Below are 11340 nucleotides of genomic sequence, written 5' to 3'. Positions count from 1 at the left end.
AACAATGAGTATGTTTGCATGAAAAATTTTGGTACTCAAATGTTTCTTGCTTTGAACTTTTAACAAACAGGTTCTGAAAGCTTATTTTCTTTCTTCCAACTCATGTTGTCAGCCTCTGAAGTTCAAGAAGAATAGAAGATAACATTATGTAGTACAATGTACAGGGTAAAGAAGAATGTTTCGTTCCACTACTATGAAAGGAGGGGTGTGCGTACTATCTTGTCTTCCACTACTTTCAAGCCGCCAAACTTTTGGAAATTCTAGAACTGCCCTCCAATGGATATATTATTATATTAGCTATATAAAGGCTTGAAGACTCAAAGAGGAAGCTGCAAATTCACGATCATATCCATTCTTGAAAGGCTGTTTATAGCTTCGTTCTCTTAAGTCTAGAATTTGAAATAACATTTACATTCGACTTGTGTAGAAGCATTTATCTATAATTAAACACTTATTCAAACTGCTATTTGATTGTTCCTCAAGAAACCTGTTGGTCAGAATTCTTAGGAGTTTTAGGACTAGTGTGTCTTAAAGGGTGTTAGTCACTTGTGGGTAGCTTGTGAATTATATTATTAGTCACTTGCGGGTAGCTTGTTATTAACCCACATTTTGTGAGTTAATACATCCTTAGGGAGTAATTAGTTTAATGTTAATTCGTCTTTAATTTGTTTAATTTCCATGTTTATTTGTTGTTTTAGTTTAGTTAGTGTGGAGCACACTAGGTGCTCCCTTTTGTTGGTTTAATGTTGTTTTGAATGCAGGAGTTAGCATAAAGGCATGTTGAGGCAAGACTAAGCAAGTTAGAATGAGTGCTATAAGGAAAGAAGCCAAATTCGTGAGCGATTAAAGTGTAAGCAGGTGTAAAAGAGGATAAGTAGTCATAATGGAGGGAAAAAGTGTATTGGGCACTGAAAATGAGAAAGATTTCAGCATTTTTTAGTAAAAAAGTTATTTATTCCCTGGTGTGTTTGCGAAAGTGTGTTGAAGCTTCTCTCCCCATTCCTTTATGTACTTGTTGATGAACACTGGCGCGACTGAAGCCGTTTCTTGAAGACTTAGCCTTCTCAAGTTCTACTTCAAGTCTCTCTTTGGTAATTATCTTTTGTGAAATTTATTGCTCTAATATGTTTCTTATGAGAACCTTGTTCATTGTTTGTACTCAGCTCCCCATGAGCTAAAATCCTTTTAGTTGAGTTATGAGAAGTTAATATATAAAGTGTGTTTATGTTAAATGTGTGGGACTAGTGCATACTTTACCATGCATTATCATTCTAATATTTGTTTCTTTGACTGATCATCTTGGAAATATTTACAAGCTTGTTGTTGTGAGAGATCCAACAACAAGTGGACTTCATGAGTGAAAATGGTTGAAATAGTAGGATAGATATATTCACTTGAATTAGTTTCTTAGACATAAGTAACTTTAATCATTAAGGAACTCAGAACTTTTAATAGACATATTCTATGGTTACAAGTGGAGCTTAGATATTTGTTTCCCTTATCCTTTTATATATGCCACTGATTGTGTAGAAATACATGTTTAGATCCTTCTGACCTTGCATGTCACGACTTCACACATCATCAACACTTAAACACACTAACATATATATACGGATCATAGCTCAACTATATTTCTATTATCACTTCTACAACACTTTTCCTTTTGCTACATGTAATTTATAATATAAGAGAGCTGGATTCAATTCCCACAATTATTATTTCTCCTTATTTATGCTTAAAATGGAAAATAGAGTTAATACAAAAGTCATGTATGTGTAGTAGCACTCCATGTGGGTACGATACTCTTATATTTATCACTTATTGCAATCAAAACATCTATACTTGCATGTGACACTATAGAATTACGAACAACTTTTTGGCACCATTGTCGGGGAGTGATTATTACCTATTGATTTTTGTAGTTGATTCTATTTATTTTAAGCATTTGTGTTTTTGACAGTCTGTTGTAATTTTTTGTCACGACAGGTATTAAGTTATGGCATACACAGATCATTACAGACAACTCACAATGGATATCCTGAACCTGAAAGAATATTGAGAGCCCTAAGAAGACAAAGACGTGCTAGACGTTGACCAAAAGCTCCAGCAGCTAACCTGGATGACATAAACCCTCAAGGCGTTCCAATTGAACCAGATCAAATCCCAGTCATGGAAAAAAATACCGACATCTTTGGTATTGCCAATGATAGGGCAAGAAACATCAGAGACTATGTTGTTTTTGACCCAACATTCATGAGTACTGGCGTTGTCTTGCCAAAGATCACTACAGCCCAATTTAAGTTCAAGCCCATGATGTTTCAAATGTTACAAACCACTGGTCATTACTCTGGAGCACCTACTGAAGATCCTCATCTACATATGAGGCAGTTCCTGGATGTAGCTAGCAACTTCAAAATTCCAGGCGTGACCGATGATGCCTTCAGGCTCAGATTGTTTCCTTATTCTCTAAGGGATAGAGCCAAAAGTTGGTTGAATTCCTTAGAGCCTAATTCCATTGCTACATGGAATGACTTGGCTGAGAAGTTCTTGGCTAAGTATTTTCCTCCTTCAAGGAATGCAAAGATGAGAAATGAAATTACCTCATTCAGGCAAGGAGATGATGAGTTACTTTTTGAAGCTTGGGAAAGATTTAAAGAATTATTTAGGCAATGCCCTCACCATGGTATCCCCATTTGTATTCAACTTGAGACATTTTACAATGGGTTGGTTCCATCATCAAGGAAAATGCTTGATGCATCTAGTGGAGGAGCGCTATTGTCTAAGTCTTATGAAGAAGGATATCGATTGATAGAAAGTATCACGACCAATACGTATCAATGGCCTACAGCAAGAGCTAATGTGAGTACAACTCAGAGAAGGCCAGCTGGAGTTCATGAAGTTACCGAGACTACTTTACTTGTTGCACAAGTAGTACAAATTCATAAGATGATGAAGAGTTTGATGACTCCAGACACACCTAAACCTGATCCAGTAAAGGTGGTCACAGACGCATTAGAGGTTTCTTGTGTCTACTGTGGAGGGGTACATTTGTTTGAAGAGTGCACTGTAAATCCAGTTTCAGCAAACTATGTTGGAAATAACAACATATACAACAACCCTTACAACAACACTTACAATCCTGAATGGCGAAACCACCCAAATTTTTTATGGAGCAACAGTCAAGGTCAATCAAAGCCTCAAAATACCTAAGCTAATTAGACGCCATAAGTTCCTCTTGGTTTTGCTGCGCCTGCTCAGGGCAACAACCATTCGAAGAACATCTTGAAATCATTCATTCAAGAGATAAAGAGTCAGTTCTTAGCAAAAGGTGTGAGTATCAAAAATCTAGAGAACCAAATGGAGCAGATTGCAACCATTTTGAGTTCCAGACCATAAGGGACACTTCCTAGCTCGACAGAAACACCATCTACTTCTGGAGTGAATAATATAGAGACATGCAGAGTTATCAAGTTAAGAAGTGGATAGGAATGCGAACCCCCAGAACACAAAGAAGCTGACACAAGTGAACTCCTGCCTTCTAAGGACAACATTTAAGAGACAGACAAGTCTAATGAGGAGCCGACCTCATTAGATAGTGATGAAGACACACGAGATGAAATCAACCGTGGCAAGACTCCAGAATCTTCAAAGCAACCTGAAGTCGTGACAGAGCCAAGCAGTGAGAAGAAGTTTGTCCAAGAGAGACCACCACCTCCTTTTCCTCAAGGATTAGGAAAGCAAAAGAAGAGCAACAATTTGGGAAGTTTATGGAGATCCTCAAACAGCTCCACATAAACATACCCTTGATAGAAGCAATTGAGCAAATGCCAAATTATGCCAAGTTCATGAAAGACTTACTCACTAAAAGAAAGAGATTGGGAGAATTTTCCACTATTGCACTCACTCAAGAATGCAGTCAATTAGTGCAAGGCAAAGTCCCTCCTAAGTTGAAGGATCCTGGAAGTTTCACTATACCTTGTAACATTGGAGAATCGTTTTATGGGAAAGCATTGTGTGACCTAGGGGAAAGCATCAATTTGATGCCTTTATCCGTGTTCAGGAAACTGGGGATAGTGCAGCCAATATAACACCCTTCTAAACCTCCGCAGAATATTAATTAAATTCAGAGTAAAACATGTACAAGGGCATTATAACTCCAAAATATTTAAAACATTTAATCATATCATGCTTTATGAGGAACATCAAACCATATTATTCCGCAAACATGTTAACACAGCGGAATTACTTCATAATCTGAATAACATAAAACATCGGTATTCAACACTAAGGAATCACTGACTCAAAACCAACCAAAATATTATTCCAACAAAAGAGATAATAGTTCATCAAACAACTCTAAGTAAACATTCCCCAGTGTTACAAGACCAGGGCATGAAACCGACACAACTGAACTAAACGAAATAACTCTACGAGCTATCCTCACCAAGCGCGAGCCGCTACTCCTTAATCTAAAAATGGTCAACAGTAAGGGTGAGACAAATCACATTTAAACTATATTATAAGCTCATAATGGTAAAACATCATAAATAGATCATTCACCCAACTGCAGTACAATTACATTTCGAAAAATCATTCATAAACAGTTATCCACACATCTCAATCATAAATCACAATAAACCGATATAACACTGGACAACCTTTAATCATGTTATATCAACATATTTGCAAATGCAACGACTCTTATGCATGTGGTACCAGACATGGGATTGACTCATCTCACTGATCCACCACCAACAGTATACGGCTACTTCCACTCACTAATTCCATACAATGGGAATTAGCTACCGCTGATCCAACACCACCAGGATACAGCCACAAATATGATTATGAATGCATGCACCACCTTAAGCATGCTAATCATCAACACCAATTAATATGATTAATATTATCATATTTCAACTCATCGAAGCAACACCAAAATAATGCATTTATATTTCGACACCATTCAGAAATTACATTATGTATAATCAACATCCAAATACAACATCCACAAAGCAATTACATTGCTACAATTCCACCTTATTGTTACACTTAACACTTAAACATGTAACATAAACTCACCACCATAAATAAAATATTTAATTAGTGACATAACTCTCAAAACGGCGCTTAAAACTGATATACGGTTTGAAAGATATGAATTTTCAAATTAATTTTTTTAAAATGCATCAGGTGTAACCGGTTAAAGCATGGACAATACCCGATTATACCTTACGGTCAATGTATTCATTATTTTTAAAAACACGCCTCTAATAGGTTACAGCATGGTGGGTAACTGGTTACAATACTCAAATTGCCCAGATGATTCATTTTTCCACGCGGTAACTAGTTACAGCAGGGCTGCTACCCGGTTACAGCGTGCACAGAACCAAAAACATCAAATTTTGACAACACTTCTCCATTCCAATTCCAACCCAAATCACTCCAACATCATTAATGTTAGAACATGAAATGTTCTGATCAATATTTCTAGTTTTCATGATAACATTATATATGAATTTTGTATAAGACAATGTGGTACTCTAATTATTCACGTTTTCCATTTCAGGAAAAGTCTAAAGGAGTATGCACTAAATCAGCATTCAGAAGCTCTAACCCAGAAGATCTGGATGAGTTCATCAGAACATGGTATGGAAGACATCAGAAGATGGTCTTGAGAAAATCAGAACATAATCTAGAAGGCATCAGAAGATGGCAATCAGAAGCAAGGCTCTGAAGATCTGATGGTATCACGCTACACAGAACTTCCAAAGTCTGATGACTGAAGTTACAATCTGCACCAACGCTGAAGACTCTGATAGTCTAAGTCCAGAATCAAGTACAAGATGAAAAAGCTATAATGTTAAATCTGACTGACAAAAGGAACGTTAGAAGCTACAAAAGGCAAAGTCAGCAAGAGCAGTTGAAACAAGGCTCGAGGCAGTTGACAAAAGAGTGAAACATTAAATGCAGTAGTGTACTATTCACGTAAAGCATTAAATGCTCCTCAACAGTCACTTTTCTTATTGCCTATATAAGTGAAGCTCTGGACGCCGAAGACATAGAGAACATATGCTAAAGTAATCTTACGTTGCCAAATTTGATTCTACGCGTTATCACTCAAACGGCAAAGATCTTCAATTTCAACCTCACAAATATTGTAATATCTTAGTGACTGTTAGAACTTAATCTTGAGAGAAAATCACTTGGTGATTATAGCTTATTAAGAAGCACATCAAACTCTTATAACATTGTTTAATACTTTGTAAAAGAATTCCTAGAGTGATCAAGTTGTGATCAGTATACTCTAGAAGACTTAGAAGTTGTCTAAGTGGAAAACTATTGTAATCAAGATTGATTAGTGGATTAAATCCTCAGTGGAGGTAAATCACTCTGTCAGGGGTGGACTGGGGTAGTTTGATTAACAACGAACCAGGATAAAAATATCTGTGTGATTAATTTTTATCTACATTTTTTAGAAACAACCCTTATTCAATCCCCCCTTTCTAAGTGTTTTTCACTCCTTCAATTGGTATCAGAGCGCCGGTTCTAGGTGCAAACACTTAACCATGTTAGAGAAAAGATTCTGGAAGAAAATCACGCTATGAAAAATTCTTCTACTCCAATTCCAACTGTTACTGAACGAAGAAGTAATGGTAACTCTAGCTTTAATGGATTCCATAGACCATCAGTCTTTGATGGTGAGAACTTTGAATATTGGAAAGATAGACTTGAAAGTTACCTTATATGCCAAGATGGTGATTTATGGGATCTAGTGTTGGATGGTTACAAACATCCTGTATCTGCTCAAGGAGTCAAGCTTACTAGACAGGCTATGAGTGATGATCAAAAGAAAGAGTTCAAGAATCACCACAAATCAAGAACTATACTATTAAGTGCAATCTCACATGCTGAGTATGAGAAGATCACAAACAGAGAAACTGCTCATGACATCTTTGAATATCTGAAGATGACTCATGAAGGAAATGCACAAGTCAAGGAGACAAAAGCCCTGGCTCTCATCCAAAAGTATGAAGCATTCAAGATGGAAGATGAAGAAAACATTGAAGCAATGTTCTCCAGATTCCAGACTCTGACTGCTGGATTGAGAGTGCTTGACAAGGGATACACAAAAGTTGATCATGTTAAAAAGATAATCAGAAGTTTACCCAGAAGATGGGGACCAATGGTTACAACATTCAAGATTGCAAAGAATTTTAATGAAGTATCTCTTGAAGAGCTTATAAGTGCACTGAGGAGTCATGAGATTGAGCTTGATGCAAATGAGCCTCAGAAGAAAGGTAATTCTATTGCTTTAAAATCTAAAAATAAACATTGTGCTAACGCTTTTCAGGCAGAAGAAGAAGGATCTAACGAATCAGAGTCAGAAGAAGAAAATGAATTGTCTCTCATATCTAGAAGGGTGAATCAACTCTAGAAAAGCAAGAAGAGAAGATTCAAGAACTTCAAGAAACCTGAAAAGGGAGAATTTTCTGAACACAGAATATCTGGAAAGAAGAAGGTAGTGTTGTATGAATGCAAAGAACCTGGAAACTACAAGAATGAATGTCCTAAGCTTCAGAGGGAAAAGCCCAGAAAGAAGTTTGAAAATAAGAAAGGCATGATGGCTACATGGGATGACTCTGATTCATCTGATCAAGATTCAGACTCTGAAGATGAGCAAGAAAACATAGCACTCATGGAAACAGTTGATACAGAAGAAGAAGAAGCTACTTCTGATTCAGACTCTGAAGAGGTATTTTCTGAACTCACTAGAGAAGAGTTAGTTTCTAGTTTATCAGAACTTTTGGAAGTCAAGAGTCAACTTAGTCTCAAATACAAAAAGCTCAAAAAGTTTTTTGCATCTACAACTAAGATACTTGAAATAGAAAACTCTGAACTAAAAGAAAAAGTTTTAAAGTTAACTAAAGATGTTGCACCTTTGGAAACATCTTCAAGTTCATACACGTCTATCCCAAGCACTAACAATATATTGAAAGAATATGACTTGAGCTTCAGAAAGTTCTTATCTAGAGGTATAGGCAGAAGTCACTTAGCCTCAAAGATTTATGGTGTTAGTGGAAACAAAAGAATAGGTATAGGTTTTGAGGGAGAAATTCCATATAAACTAGAACTTGTTGATGAAATGATTATTAATTACAAACCTTTGTATGATCAGTTTAAGTATGGTAATTCTCATGATATCAAACACACATCACATTCTAAAAGTTTCCATATTACACACACAAAGAAACATGTGGTTGCACATTCTGGAAAAACTTATGTAAAATCTCAGTTCAATTAGAACATGAGAAGGACTAACCCCAAAGGACCCAAAAGAATGTGGGTACCTAAGGATAAGATAATTCATGTTGCAGATCTCTTTCAAAACACAAAAGACAAACATGTCATGGTACCTGGACTCTGGGTGCTCATGTCACATGACAGAAGAAAGTCTATGTTCCAAGATCTGGAACTTAAATCTACTGGAGAAGTGAAGTTTGGAGGGAACCAGAAGGGCAAAATCATAGGCTCTGGAACCATATGTATTGGTAATTCTGCCTCTATAACTAATGTTCTTTTAGTAGATGGATTAGCTCATAATTTATTGTCCATAAGTCAATTAAGTGACAATGGTTATGACATAATCTTTAATCAAAAGTATTGTAGAGCTGTTAGTCAAAAGGATGGCTCAATCCTATTTACAGGCAAAAGAAAGAACAACATTTATAAGATTGATCTTTCAGATCTTAAGAACCAACAGGTTACTTTCCTTCTGTCTATTAACAAAGAGCAGTGGGTCTGGCACAGAAGATTGGGTCATGCTAGTATGAGAAAGATTTCTCAAATTAACAAACTCAATATGGTCAGAGGACTCCCAAATCTGAAATATAAATCAGATGCTCTTTGTGAAGCATGTCAGAAAGGGAAGTTTACAAAACCTGCGTTTAAATCTGAAAAATGTTGTCTCTTCCTCTAGGCCTTTAGAACTTCTGCACATTGATCTTTTTGGCCCAGTCAAAACAGCATCCATCAAAGGCAAGAAATATGGATTGGTCATTGTAGATGACTACAGTAGATGGACATGGGTAAAGTTCTTAAAACACAAGGATGAGTCATATTCTGTGTTCTTTGACTTCTGTAATCAGATTCAATCTGAAAAGGAATGTAAAATCATAGAAGTCAGAAGTGATCATGGTGGTGAATTTGAGAACAGATTCTTTGAAATTTATTTCAAAGAAAATGGTATTGCCCACGATTTCTCTTGTCCTAGAACTCCACAACCAAATGGAGTTGTAGAACGAAAGAATATGACTCTCCAAGAAATGGCCAGAACCATGATCAATAAGACTAATATGGCTAAGCATTTCTGGGCAGAAGCAATTAACACAGCTTGTTATATTCAGAATAGAATCTCCATTAGACCTATTCTAAATAAGACTCCTTATGAATTGTGGAAGAACAGAAAGCCCAACATTTCATATTTCCATCCATTTGGATGTGTTTGTTATATTCTGAATACTAAAGATCATATGAACAAGTTTGATTCGAAAGCTCAGAAGTGTTTCCTTCTTGGATATTCTGAACGCTCTAAGGGCTACAGAGTATACAATACTAAAAATCTGATAGTTGAGGAATCAACCATTATCAGATTTGATGATAAGCTTGGCATTGAAAAGCCAAAGCAGAATGAGAATTTTGCAGATATAGAAATTTCTGATTCAGATCAGGAAGAACCCAGAAGAAAGAATGATTCATAAAATCAAGTTGCAGCTTCTTTAGAGAATCTCAAAATATCAGAAGAGCCAACACTCAGAAGATCTTCAAGAATCAACTCTGTATATCCAAAAGATGTTGTAATTGGAAAGAAAGATTATCCCATCAGAACAAGAGCATTCCTAAAGAACAACGCAGAATGTCAATTTGGTTTAGTGTCTTTGATTGAGCCAACTTCTGTTGATAAAGCTATGGAAGATGCTGACTGGATTATTGCTATGCAAGAAAAGTTAAATCAGTTCACAAGAAATGATGTTTGGGATCTGGTTCCAAGACCTAAAGGATTCAATATTATTGGAACAAAATGGGTTTTCAGAAACAAGCTGAATGAGAAAGGTGAAGATATCAGAAATAAAGCCATAGTGGTTGCTCAGGGCTATAGTCAGCAAGAAGGTATTGACTACACTGAAACCTTTGCACCAGTGGCTAGGTTAGAATCTATTAGATTGTTAATTTATTTTGCCACTCAAAATAACATCACTCTGTATCAAATGGATTTTAAGAGTGCCTTTTAAATGGTTATATAGATGAAGAAGTTTATGTTCACCAACCTCCTGGTTTTGAAGACTCTAGGTCTCCAGAACACGTTTTTAAACTAAAGAAATCATTATACGGTTTGAAGCAAGCTCCCAAAGCTTGGTATGAAAGATTATGTTCTTTCCTTCTGGATAATGGTTTCATAAGAGGAAAAGTAGACACAACTCTCTTCTGTAAAACCTATAAAAAGGATATGTTAATTTGTCAAATTTATGTAGATGAGATTATTTTTGGAACATCTAATGCTACACTTGGAAAGGCGTTTGCTCAGTCTATGCAGGCAGAATTCGAGATGAGCATGATGGGAGAACTCAAATATTTCCTAGGCATTCAGATCAATCAAACCTCTGATGGAACCTATGTTCATCAGACTAAGTATGTCAAAGAACTTATGAAGAAGTGCAAACTATCTGAAAGCAAAGAAGCAAAAACTCCAATGCATCCAACGTGCGTGTTAGGTAAGGATGATGTAAGCAAGAAAGTAGATCAGAAGATCTACAGATGTATGATAGGATCTCTTCTCTATCTAACTGCGTCCAGACCTGATATTTTATTCAGTGTATACTTGTGTGCTAGATTCCAATCAGATCCTAGAGAATCTCACTTAACTGTTGTTAAGAGAATTGTTAGGTATCTGAAAGGTACTACTAATGTTGGTTTAGTCTACAGAAGATCTGAAGAATACAACTTAGTAGGATATTGTGATGTTGATTACGCTGGAGATAGAGTAGAAAGAAAAAGTACTTTTGGAAGCTGTCAATTTCTGGGAAGAAACCTGATCTCCTGGTATAGCAAGAGGCAAACAATAATTGCTCTCTCTACAACAGAAGCAGAATATGTAGTTGCTGCTGGATGTAGTACACAGATGCTCTGGATGAAAAGTCAGCTAGAAGACTATCAGATATATGAGAGTAATATTCCTATATTCTATGATAATACTTCTGCTATTTTTTTTCTAAAAATCCTATTTTACATTCTAAAGCTAAACATATAGAGATTAAACATCACTTTATTAGGGACTATGTT

At 36.1% G+C, this 11340-nt stretch overlaps 1 protein-coding gene and 1 non-coding gene across 2 annotated transcripts; one reads left to right on the top strand and one right to left on the bottom strand.

Annotated features, from left to right (window-relative positions):
* The first annotated feature begins 2169 nt into the window (after positions 1-2169).
* On the top strand, positions 2170-3210 carry LOC131597232 (uncharacterized). Its single transcript, XM_058869939.1, has one exon. The coding sequence runs from the start codon at positions 2170-2172 to the stop codon at positions 3208-3210; it is 1041 nt and encodes a 346-aa protein (XP_058725922.1).
* Positions 2581-2687, bottom strand: LOC131600810 (small nucleolar RNA R71). Its single transcript, XR_009283417.1, has one exon. It is a non-coding gene; the product is annotated as a small nucleolar RNA R71 (small nucleolar RNA).
* Positions 3211-11340: the final 8130 nt, after the last annotated feature.

This window comes from Vicia villosa, linkage group LG4 (assembly GCF_029867415.1).
Source record: "Vicia villosa cultivar HV-30 ecotype Madison, WI linkage group LG4, Vvil1.0, whole genome shotgun sequence".
Lineage (NCBI taxonomy): Eukaryota > Viridiplantae > Streptophyta > Magnoliopsida > Fabales > Fabaceae > Vicia > Vicia villosa.
The sequence above is the reverse complement of the archived record's forward strand: the minus strand, read 5'-3'. Positions and strand labels throughout refer to the sequence as shown.